General features: G+C 49.7%; 1 protein-coding gene across 3 annotated transcripts; it reads left to right on the top strand.

Annotated features, from left to right (window-relative positions):
- Nucleotides 1-5900: 5900 nt before the first annotated feature.
- On the top strand, nucleotides 5901-10596 carry LOC103650637 (probable methyltransferase PMT26). Of its 3 annotated transcripts, none has more exons than XM_008676204.4 (6): nucleotides 5901-6282; nucleotides 6535-8853; nucleotides 8958-9405; nucleotides 9528-9722; nucleotides 9820-10037; nucleotides 10293-10596. In XM_008676204.4, exons 2-5 carry the CDS (start codon nucleotides 6591-6593, stop codon nucleotides 10034-10036), a joined length of 3123 nt encoding a protein of 1040 aa, XP_008674426.1. In that variant the 5' UTR covers nucleotides 5901-6282; nucleotides 6535-6590; the 3' UTR covers nucleotide 10037; nucleotides 10293-10596. The 3 variants fall into 3 exon arrangements, with proteins under 3 accessions (XP_008674426.1, XP_008674425.1, XP_008674424.1); XM_008676203.2 differs by having other exon boundaries at nucleotides 5940-6328; XM_008676202.4 differs by having other exon boundaries at nucleotides 5967-6356.
- The last annotated feature ends 349 nt before the right edge of the window (nucleotides 10597-10945 follow it).

The raw sequence follows: 10945 nt of genomic DNA on the forward strand, positions 1-10945 counted from the left end.
TTATTCCTCGATCTGCCTCGTTAAAAACCTTACACCCCAGTGTGGGGCTCCCTCTGTAAGGAAAAGAGTACAGATCGGATAAAGTTTTAATGTCCACAGTCCATATTACAATAATGGTCCATATTACAATAACAGTCCATATGAACTAGATAAAAGTAACACTAATCTTGGCTGAAATCAGCAAAAGCTTGTTCAATCTCAGGATCTTCAAGTTGATGCTGCTTTCTATCTTCTGCTCTTTTCCAGTCCTTAAGGCAGGTGATGGCCTCCACTGTCTCAGGTGAAAGAGAGGACCTCCTTTCTTCAATAATTCTACCCACTGTGCTAAATGTTGCTTCAGAGGAAACAGTTGAAACAGGAACAAGAAGAATATCTCTAGCAAAATGAGATAATACTGGAAAACTGTACTTGTGTTCCCTCCACCATTCAAGTAATTTTACCTTATCTCCCTTCAAGGTGCGATCAGTGGCTGCAAAGTTAGTAGACAGATAATGATTCAATTCAGCATTAGGATTCCACCTTTGATTTACTGTTGAGTTAGCAGATTCTTTTCCCTTCGATCTCTTCCATAAGTGGGCTATCAAAGAACTATCTGATTGTTCTATGTCAGTTTCATCCATTGTTCCTGTAACATCACTTTCACCATATTTGTTATAGTAAAAGCCAAAAACACGAAATAATTCATCTTTCACATGATTAAAAGCATCTGAATAGTCCATATCTAGCAAGTCACCAATTCCTTCTAAAGCAGATTGTAACCCATCAAGTTTATTTCTAGGATCCAAAATAGTTGCAAAGCAATATATATGGGATATGTTATCAAAGTATTTTAGAAATTTTAGTTCCATTGGAGCAACAACAGTGCAAAGAAGGGAATCAGATCTGTGCTTAGCAAATGACTCAGCAATTAACCAAATGTAATCAATGACTAAGCAGGATGTAGGATAGTAAACACCTGATAAAACATTTGTGGCTACATAAAAGGGCATCAAGAACGCTCTAAAATGTTTGACCATATACCAATCAGCTTCAGTTAGAACCAAATCAATATCAAGAGCATTAGCATTCACAAAGACAGTTATAATCTTTTCATAACCTTCTAGTTTCTTAAGCATAAGGTAGGTCAAATTCCATCTTATCTTCATATCAAGGCCAAATTTCCTTGATTTCATATTATTTGCCTTGCAATACTCACTAAATTTATTAATCATTTGAGGAGTACTAGTTATGAAACGAACAGCATCACGAACATTATCCAAATACTTACTAACAACTGTTATGCCATCCTGAACAACCAGATTAATAATGTGGCACACACACCTTTGGTGGACGACATAACCATCTATGTATGACTTCAGATGAGGGGCAAGAGAGTCTATCGCATTTGTATTTGAGGAAGCATTATCAAGAGTAATAGATAGAATTTTATTCCTTATATTAAAATCATTAACCACCTCAAGAATATGATTAGCAATTGCAGTACCAGTATGTGAATCATACATCACTCTAAAACCTATAACACGCTTATGAAGACAATATGAATTATCCAAATAGTGTGCAACAACAGAAATGTAACTAGTCTTTTGATGTGATGAAGTCCAAATATCTGAAGTTAAAGCAAACGAAAACTGAACTTTTTTAAAATTTTCTTTAAGAACAGCAAGTTGTTTGTGATACTGAGACATCAAATCAGATTTTATAGTAGTTCTACTAACAGGTTGGTATTGTGGGCAGAAAGCACGCTGAATCAGATTCTTAAAATTAGGGCTTTCTCCCATCATAATAGGTAAGTGTTCAGAAACAATGTATTTAATAATTTCTTCACGAGCTAGTTGAGGATTGTAAACCCAAGTACTTACAGTGCCGTCTGCGGCGAAGTTTAGTTGAGTTTGCACACCTGTACCAAAAGTTTGCCCTGCCTTCTTCATACAAGCTCTGAAGTGTCGATTCAAATGCCCAGTGCCACCAGCAGAATCTGCACTCAACTCAGTTTTACAATAGTGACATACAGCAATATAACTTTTTATACCATTCTCAACAATCTCTCGCTTATCCATATGCTTCCAGCACTCTGCCCTTGAAACAATTGGTTTAGCACCCTTTACTGGCACTGGCACATCACCACCAATATCCCCATCACCATTAGAAACACCTCCAGTACCATTTGATGGTACTGGTAAGGAACCATCTATCCTACTACGACCAGGTAAGGGACATGAACCAGGTAAGGAACTAGAACCAGGTAAGGGACATGAACCAGGTAAGGGACTAGAACTAGGTAAGGGACTAGAAACACCTCCAGTACCATCTGATAGTTCGCTAGGATTGCTGGAATCATCTATCCTACTAGGACCAGAAGCTTTTCTAACAACTAACCTCTTCCTCCCCATTGTAGAAGTGTAGAACCAGACATAGAACCACAGGATCGGGGTACTGGATCGGGGTAGAGAGTACCACTGAGCAGTAGCAAAAAAAACTGGGGTACTGGATCGGGGTAGCGACTAGCGAGTACCACTGAGCAGCAGAAAACAAACTGAAACTAGGGTACTGGACTACTAAACATGTACGAGCAGTATGAGCAGCATGAGCAGTATGAGCAGTATGAACTAGTACGAGCAGTATGAGCAGTATGAGCAGTATGAGCAGTATGAACTAGTACGAGCAGTATGACTGTATGAGCAGCAACAACTAAACATTTGTAGAGCACGACAGCAAACATTCGTAAAGCAATTACTGCTAACTCTTGGGAATAGGCACGAATGCGAACGGGCCGAACAAGACCACTTTTCCATACCTTGGGGCTTGACGAAGACGCGGAGTCCGTTGAGCTGCTTGAGCATTTGAGCAGGCATCGGCAATTCGGCGCTGCGGGACCGCGGGAGGACGGCGGCGCTTCGATTCCTGGGAAAGTGGGAAACGTTACCTGGGAATCGTGGTTAGGGTTTCGAGATGTGCATGGAGCTGCGCAAGCGCAACGGATCCGAACAGATCCGGCCATGCCGCATCAGCTGGAAGCCTGGAAGAGACGGTGGCGGGCTAGCTAGAGGCGGGATCCAGGTCGCGTGGAGCGGCGGCGGACCGCGGACGAGGGACGGAGAGGGAGGCGAGCGAGAGAAACGAGAGGTCTCTGGAGACTTGGAGAGGTCGGGAGGGAAGTAAATGCCGCCGCTGAGCTGAGTCGCGCGTAACCCTAAATGCGAAATGGGTCACCGCGCCGCGCGTCCGCGCTTCGGGCTATTCCCGTGCCGTGCTGACCCGGGCACGGCCCAATCTCCCGTGTCGGGTCGTATGGGCCGTCGGGCCGAAATGGAAAGCACGGCCCAGCACGATGCACGTGCCGTGCTGGCCCGGCTATTTAACTCCCGTGCTGGGTCGGGCTTCGTGCTTACAAAACCGTGCCGGGCTCGTACCGGCCCAATGGGCACGGCCCAGACTTGCAGGACTATATATAGGGAGCTGGAGCAGAGGAGGTAGCGTCGACGCGGGAAGTCGCTGGTGCGGTCAGCGTGGTGGGTATCTCCGTCTGTCTTTTTTTTTCTTTTGCATATTTTTTCCCGTTTCATTCAGTTCGTTTCGGCGGCAAAATACCCTATACTACTACGACGCCAGAGCGGACATAGTAATATTTGGATTTCTGCTCTGTATTTGGTGGAACCGATTTTGGAATATCTAGATGGTGTGCCAGAGCGGACATAGTAATATTTTGGTTTTTTTCCCGTTTCGTTCAGTTCGTTTTTATTTTTAATTCCACTCAATTCTTAGGACCCAAACATGGTCTTATGGTGGTAAGTTGGTAGTAACAAATATTTCTAAAAGACGCTAAAAAACAGTTGTGTGAAACTGAACAAGAATCCTACTAAACATGCCCTCAACTTTACCACTAGTTCTGTCTTCTGTGATCGCTGCATGTTTTACGCTCTGCATCTCAGGTGAATCCGCCGTGTTAGAAGAAAGCGCACACAGTGAATCAGTCACCTCCACGCACGCAAAGTTGACAGGAGGGGTGCGCAGGAAGGAGGAAAAAAAAGTGCACACGCGCACGAAAAAAGGTGGTCAACCTGCTCCCCCTGCACGCGTCAACTATGAATTTCTGCCAATGCTCCCCCTGCACGCGTCAACTATAAAGCTTCTCGATCTCTCTCTCTCTCTTCACGAAATGGACTCTAAAAATTCTAGATGTGGCTGATGTATAGTAGCATCTCCAAGAATGTGCTCTATACTTGTGCCCTATAATTTAAAACACCGTTTCATTTAAAGAGTTTAGGTCATTAAAAACATTTTATCCTCCAACAATAAACCTTTTATTGAGCCCTGTAATTGAAATCAGTTTTCTTTCTGTGTTGGACGTGCTTTTGACACCTAGCTAGTTTGCCTCCACCGCACTAGGAACGGGAGAACCTGTCCTCCCACCGAGAAAGAGCCAAGTCTGCCCTGCCAAGGAGCGCCCATACGCGCCGGCGCCCCAATAAGGCCCTGGATCTGTGCAGCTGGGACTGAAAGAGGGGCAGCGGCGCTGGTGGAAAGTAGGGCGATGGAGATCCCATTGAGAGCATGTTTGGTTCGAGGAGATTAAATTCTTCCTTAATCAAAATTAAATAGAAGGAGATTTAACCCTCTCTTCCACTATCCATTTCGATCCAGACGTAATCGAACAAGGTCTAATAGTGGCAGTGTGTGGAAGGTGTGGGTGGTGTCAGTCGGTGCAAGGAGAAGCTGATGGTGATCTAGAGGAATATGAGGGTGGCAGCGGTCGAAGCATTCTGAGGACTCCGGCCTGATGAACAAAGATCACAGTGGCGATCGTTAGAAAAATTAATAGGAAGCGGAGATAGGGCAGCCCGAGGGGTGTCCTATACTTGAGGCACTCTAGACCCTGCCCTATTTATTTTTGACGAAAATTAATAAAATGATGCACCGTTAGAATTGTATTTTGAATGTTGTGCCTTATATTTTAAAATAGAGCACCTATTTAAGGCACGGTTGTATATATGTTCTAAAACTGGAATGCTGTTGTTTCCTGTCAGGTTAAAGTTCTGGGTTAATTGGCTTACGACTAATGCGTACAAACCAAATACAATGCTGACCACTTTCAAGGATCGATGACCAGCAAAATCTTGTAAATTATAAGAGGTAGATAGTAGCTCAATAGAAACTAATCCCTTTCATTCTAAGCTATAAGAGCATCTCTAAGAGACACTCTATTTTCGACTCTCTATATGACACTCTATTTACCTCTTCATAAAGATTACATTCTATATGTAGCATCTCACTCCAACAGACTTTCTATTTAGTTTGGCTAGTCAGCGGCTAGCTAAATTTGGCTAGAGAGGGAGCTAATTTGAAGAGCCGGATAGCTTAGCAAGTTGGATGACTAGTCTGTTTGAGAGTTATTTTGCTATTAAGTAGCTAAAATTTAGCTTGCTGAGTCATTTGATTAATCTCTTGGAGATGCTCTAAGTCATTTGGACTTATCTCTCTCTGTACTGAGAGATAGCTATGTTGAGACACGTAAGAAATGAATATACTATCTATAAAGCAAAAATAATTTCCATTTAAATAAATCTAAACATCACAATAGTTTCGGTTCTATAACCCCTTGCTTAATTTGGAGCCAGAATTGTCCCCAGGTATTCTACCTTTTTTTTAAAAAAAAGTAAAATAACTCGAGTTTGGCCAAATCGTGACATGGTACACATGAAGATGAAGATAGGGTTTGAGTGTGTGATTTAGTAGGGCTAAGAGTGCACGCCTATTTGTGTTGCATGTAATTCGGGGCAAAAGAAGAAAAAAAAAGGAGTGCTGCGTTAAAGAATGTATCCATGTCTCGGTGGATTTATATTTAGGCCTGCAGCGAGCAGCGATTTTTTTTTAAAAAAAAACAAAATTCTATTCCATATTCTGCAGTGCAAATAAAAAAAGGCATTTCTCCACGGCGCCCCGGCGTTTGCACGCATGGCGAGATGGCGCCATGAAACCGGGGAGAGACGCTCGTGGTCGCCTCCATTTCTCCTCACTTGCCGCTACCTAGCATCGCATCCCCTCCACCCAAGCTCGATCGATGACCAATAAAAGAAGCTTGAGATCGGCTCCTGCATGGCCGGTTGCGTGTCGCTGGGGGAAATAGAATAGAAAGAGGCTAGATTTGAGGTCGCTGCGTTCTCACCACCCTCTCCACTTCTGAATTGAAGAACCTACGATCCGTTCCACAACCGGGCAGCGGTTTGTTCCGTGCTGCAAATTAGATCGAGAGGCCATCTTCTTCATCTCAGAGTTTCGCCGTCGGTTGGTTCCCGGAGCCGCGCCATTTCTCGACCCAATTTTGTTTCAGGTTTCATTGACGACGTTGCAGTGCTCAGGTTTCCGCATTTCGATTTCGACTTTTGAATCGCTCTGAAACTGCTTGCGTGCGTGCGGGCGTGCGTGTCTGACTCTCTGTTCATGTGTTCATCGCTTGTTCAGATTCCTCTCTTTCTCTGTTTTCTCTGGACATCACGGTTTCTGACGTCTCGGCATCCTTGTTGCATGAATCTGCAGGCAGTGTGATCCCGGACTGTGCATGAGCTAGCTGAAAAGGGAAGGGGATTCCAGAGATGCCGTTGTTCGAACGGGATCGCTACCAGAGGCTGGACGGCGTGGGCGCCCGGAGGCCGCCGCCGCCGCCGTCGTCGTTCTGCTCGTCGGCAACCGTCGTCGTCTTCGTGGCGCTCTGCCTCGTCGCCGCGTGGATGATGGCGTCGTCCAACAACATCGCCGTCACCGTAACGCCAGAGAACAACTCGGGGGCCAAGGACCAGGACGGGTCCGTCGACGTTGGCGGCGACACGCGGCAGGCGAGCGACGAGGTGGCGGACACTGGCAGCGGCACGCAGTCGACGGAGGTGAGTGGGGACGCAGGCAAGAAAGATGATCGTAGCGGTGGCGACGCTTCGCAGACGAAGGAGGACGCTGATGGGGACACCGACAACAAAGATGGTGGCGACGCTTCGCAGACGAAGGAAGGCGCTGATGGCGACACCGGCAACAACAAGGACGACGGCGCTGGCGCCACGCAGACGGCCGAACCTGTCACTACTGTCGGCAACGACGTCAACCAGAGCGACGTCACGGGGAGAACGGATGCGACAGCCAACGGCACTACCAGAGGCACGGACGCAGAGGACTCCGGAGAGCCAGACAGCGGCACCGTTGCCGAGGGCGACACACCGGCCAGGAACCAGACTTTCTCCGACGAGAACGGCAAGACGGAGGGCGGCGAGGTGGCGAAGCCGGAGGACCCCGACAAAAAAGTCGAGCAGAGCGCCGAGCAGACGGCGATCGATGGCAACACTACCACAAGCGGACAGGATCAGGACGAGAACAACACCGACAAGAACACCAACGAAACCGGCGGCCAGGCTGACAAGAGGGAGGAGGAGGCGTCCACTGACGACAAGAGCACCGGCGGCCAGGCTGACAACACTACTGTACAAGAGGCATCCACCACTGACGATAACAGCACCGGCGGCCAGGCTAACAATAGCACCAAGGAGACACCGACAGAGTCAAAAGAGACCGTTGGCGGTGACGACGGCACGGCCCAGAGCCAGACGAGCTTCGACGACATGAATGGCAGTACGAACGACTCGCAGCCCATGAAAGAAGACGGGAAGGTCGCCGAGAATAGCTCCGATGAAACTGCCAGCGGCGGCAAGGTGGAAAGCACAGACGACGACGCGACAACCGGCGCGGCGTCAAACAACGCAACTTCCGGAGGCCAGAACGTCGCGGCCGAGACCATGGCATTTGCAGCCGCGGATGATGGCGCCAACGGCAACATCACTGAAAACAGCTACGCAACGAACAGCAGCGCCACGACTGAAGGGAAGATACCGACGGTTGGAGAAGGAGACGCGGCAGAGAAAGCCGACCTGCTGCCGAGCGGGCAGGCGGAGCTGCTGAACGAGACGGCGTCGGCGGTGGCGGAGAACGGCGCGTTCCCGACCCAGGCGGCGGAATCGAGCGAGGAGAAGGAGGCGCTCGCAGGCAAGAACAAGAAGAAGAACCAGAAGAAAAAGAAGCAGAAGAGCAAGGACCAGGGCGCCGCCTCTGGCGAGACGGCGGAGGGGAAGGAGACGTACGCCCACACCTGGAAGCTCTGCAACGCGAGCACCGGCGCGGACTACATCCCGTGCCTGGACAACGAGGCGGCCATCAAGAAGCTCAAGAGCACCAAGCACTACGAGCACCGGGAGCGGCACTGCCCCGCCGACGCGCCGGCGTGCCTCGTACCGCTCCCGGAGGGCTACCGGCAGCCGATCCCGTGGCCATACAGCCGCGACAAGATCTGGTACCACAACGTGCCGCACACTATGCTGGCGTCCTTCAAGGGGCACCAGAACTGGGTGAAGGTCTCCGGCGAGCACCTGACGTTCCCCGGCGGCGGCACGCAGTTCAAGCACGGCGCGCTGCACTACATCGAGGTGATCGAGGAGGCGCTCCCGGAGGTGGCGTGGGGCCGCCGCAGCCGCGTGGTGCTCGACGTCGGCTGCGGCGTCGCCAGCTTCGGCGGCTTCCTGTTCGACAAGGACGCGCTGACCATGTCGTTCGCGCCCAAGGACGAGCACGAGGCGCAGGTGCAGTTCGCGCTGGAGCGCGGCATCCCGGCCGTCTCCGCCGTGATGGGTACCAAGCGGCTCCCCTTCCCCGGCAACGCCTTCGACGTCGTCCACTGCGCCCGGTGCCGGGTGCCGTGGCACATCGAGGGCGGCACGCTGCTGCTCGAGGTGAACCGCCTCCTCCGGCCCGGCGGCCTCTTCGTGTGGTCGGCGACGCCCGTGTACCAGAAGGTGCCGGAGGACGTCGAGATCTGGCACGGTGGGTTGGGTACCCGCTTGCTGCTTCCAATGTGTCAGGCCTGGAGCAATTTGCATTGGTTGATTTGGTACTATATCCCCTGATCCCGTTCCTGTTTGAAGCAGCGATGGCGGCGCTCACCAAGTCCATGTGCTGGGAGATAGTGAAGAAGACGAGCGACACGGTGGACGAGACCGCCATGGTGGTGTTCAAGAAGCCGACGAGCAACGAGTGCTACGACGCGAGGACGCGCGCGGAGCCGCCGCTCTGCGGGGCCTCCGACGACCAGGACGCGGCGTGGAACGTCACCCTGCGGCCGTGTATGCACCGGGTGCCCACCGACGCGTCCGCCCGCGGCTCGCGGTGGCCGACGCAGTGGCCCCAGCGGCTGGCGACGACGCCCTACTGGCTGAGCGCCGACCAGACGGGCGTCTACGGCAAGCCCGCGCCCGCCGACTTCGCCGCGGACCAGGAGCACTGGAGGAAGGTAGTCGACAACTCGTACCGCGACGGCATGGGCATCGACTGGAAGAACGTCCGGAACGTCATGGACATGAGAGCCGTCTACGGAGGGTGCGTAGCGTAGGAGACATCTCACTCTCAGACTCGCCACCATCGTCTTTGAGTACCCTCGTGCGTATGGAAAGCTCCATGGGTCATTCTCACCGTCATCGGTCGTCGTCGTCGATCGTCAGGTTTGCGGCGGCGTTGTCGGACATGAAGGTGTGGGTGATGAACGTGGTGACCGTGGACTCGCCGGACACGCTGCCAGTCATCTACGAGCGCGGGCTGTTCGGGATGTACCATGACTGGTGCGAGTCCTTCAGCACTTACCCGAGGTCGTACGACCTCGTCCACGCCAACCACCTCTTCTCCAAGCTGAAGAGTAGGTGAGTGAGCTCATGCCCGCGCAAGCGTTACAGCCTTACAGGTACAGGAGAGCCATAGTCCATGGGTTCCGATCCTCTCATCTCGTCCCTGCTGCAGGTGCAAGCTGCTGCCGGTGATCGCCGAGGTGGACCGAGTCCTGAGGCCGGAGGGGAAGCTCATCGTCCGCGACGACATGGCGACGGTCAAGGAGGTCCAGAGCATTGCGAGATCGTTGCACTGGGAGGTGAGGATGACCGTGTCCAAGCAGGGGCAGGGGCTGCTCTGCGTCAGGAAGACTATGTGGCGGCCCACGCAAGTCGAGGCGCTGAGCTAGTGTAAGTTCATGGTGATGGCTGCTGATGTTCTTGTTCTTCCTAGCAAAACACAGAATAACCAAGATAGCCATTGGGTGGTATACTACCGAGTTTCGTAGCTCTCTAACCTGTTATTAGTAGCTAAAGTATTAGCTCTATTTACAACTTGACTTGAGTGCTGTTGGGGAAACTGAAGATGGCGATTTGAAACTGCAAAATCATGAGCCCTATGCACTCTCCCATACGTTGATAACTCAAAGCACCACAACATTTCAGGATCGCAGAACGTGGAATTAAAGGCGCATCTGTGTGTTGAGTGCTTTCAGCATACGCAGGCCCAAAAGCCTTTGGTCTATGGCTTTGTTTAGGACAGCTGCTGATTGTGAACAAACAACTTATTTGCTTCTGGTTGATGACTGCTTTTAGTTCATTCTGAACAGCAATTGAACTAGTAAGCTAATGCATAAGTTGCCTGTTTGGCATAGATTCTACTTAGCTGTGCCAAACTGGGTCATATTGTAATACCCAAAAGTGTAAACTATGAAAATAGAGTTGATCTCCATATTTTGTGGCCTCTACTTATCATCACATATGACTAACCCTATTTAAAAAGTGAATAATAAACCTATGACACGTTAATAATTCATGCACCATGCTGAGGTTTATTTGTTTGTGCATTCACTCATAACGATAATGACAATAGAAATATACAAATGATGAAATAGGCATTAAACCTAATTTTGGAAATTAAGAATTAGAGAAAAGGAAGGAAGAATACTAAACAAAAATAAAGAACATAAATATATAAACAATTAAACCCCTTCCATACTACCATGCCTATTTTGTACTTTTAATTTGAGTATAAGTCACAACACTATTTAAATTTTAAATAAAGAGAAAAGGAGCAGAAAAGAAAAAGTGCTCGTTGG

The sequence above is a fragment of the Zea mays genome, chromosome 3 (assembly GCF_902167145.1).
Source record: "Zea mays cultivar B73 chromosome 3, Zm-B73-REFERENCE-NAM-5.0, whole genome shotgun sequence".
NCBI classification, from domain to species: domain Eukaryota; kingdom Viridiplantae; phylum Streptophyta; class Magnoliopsida; order Poales; family Poaceae; genus Zea; species Zea mays.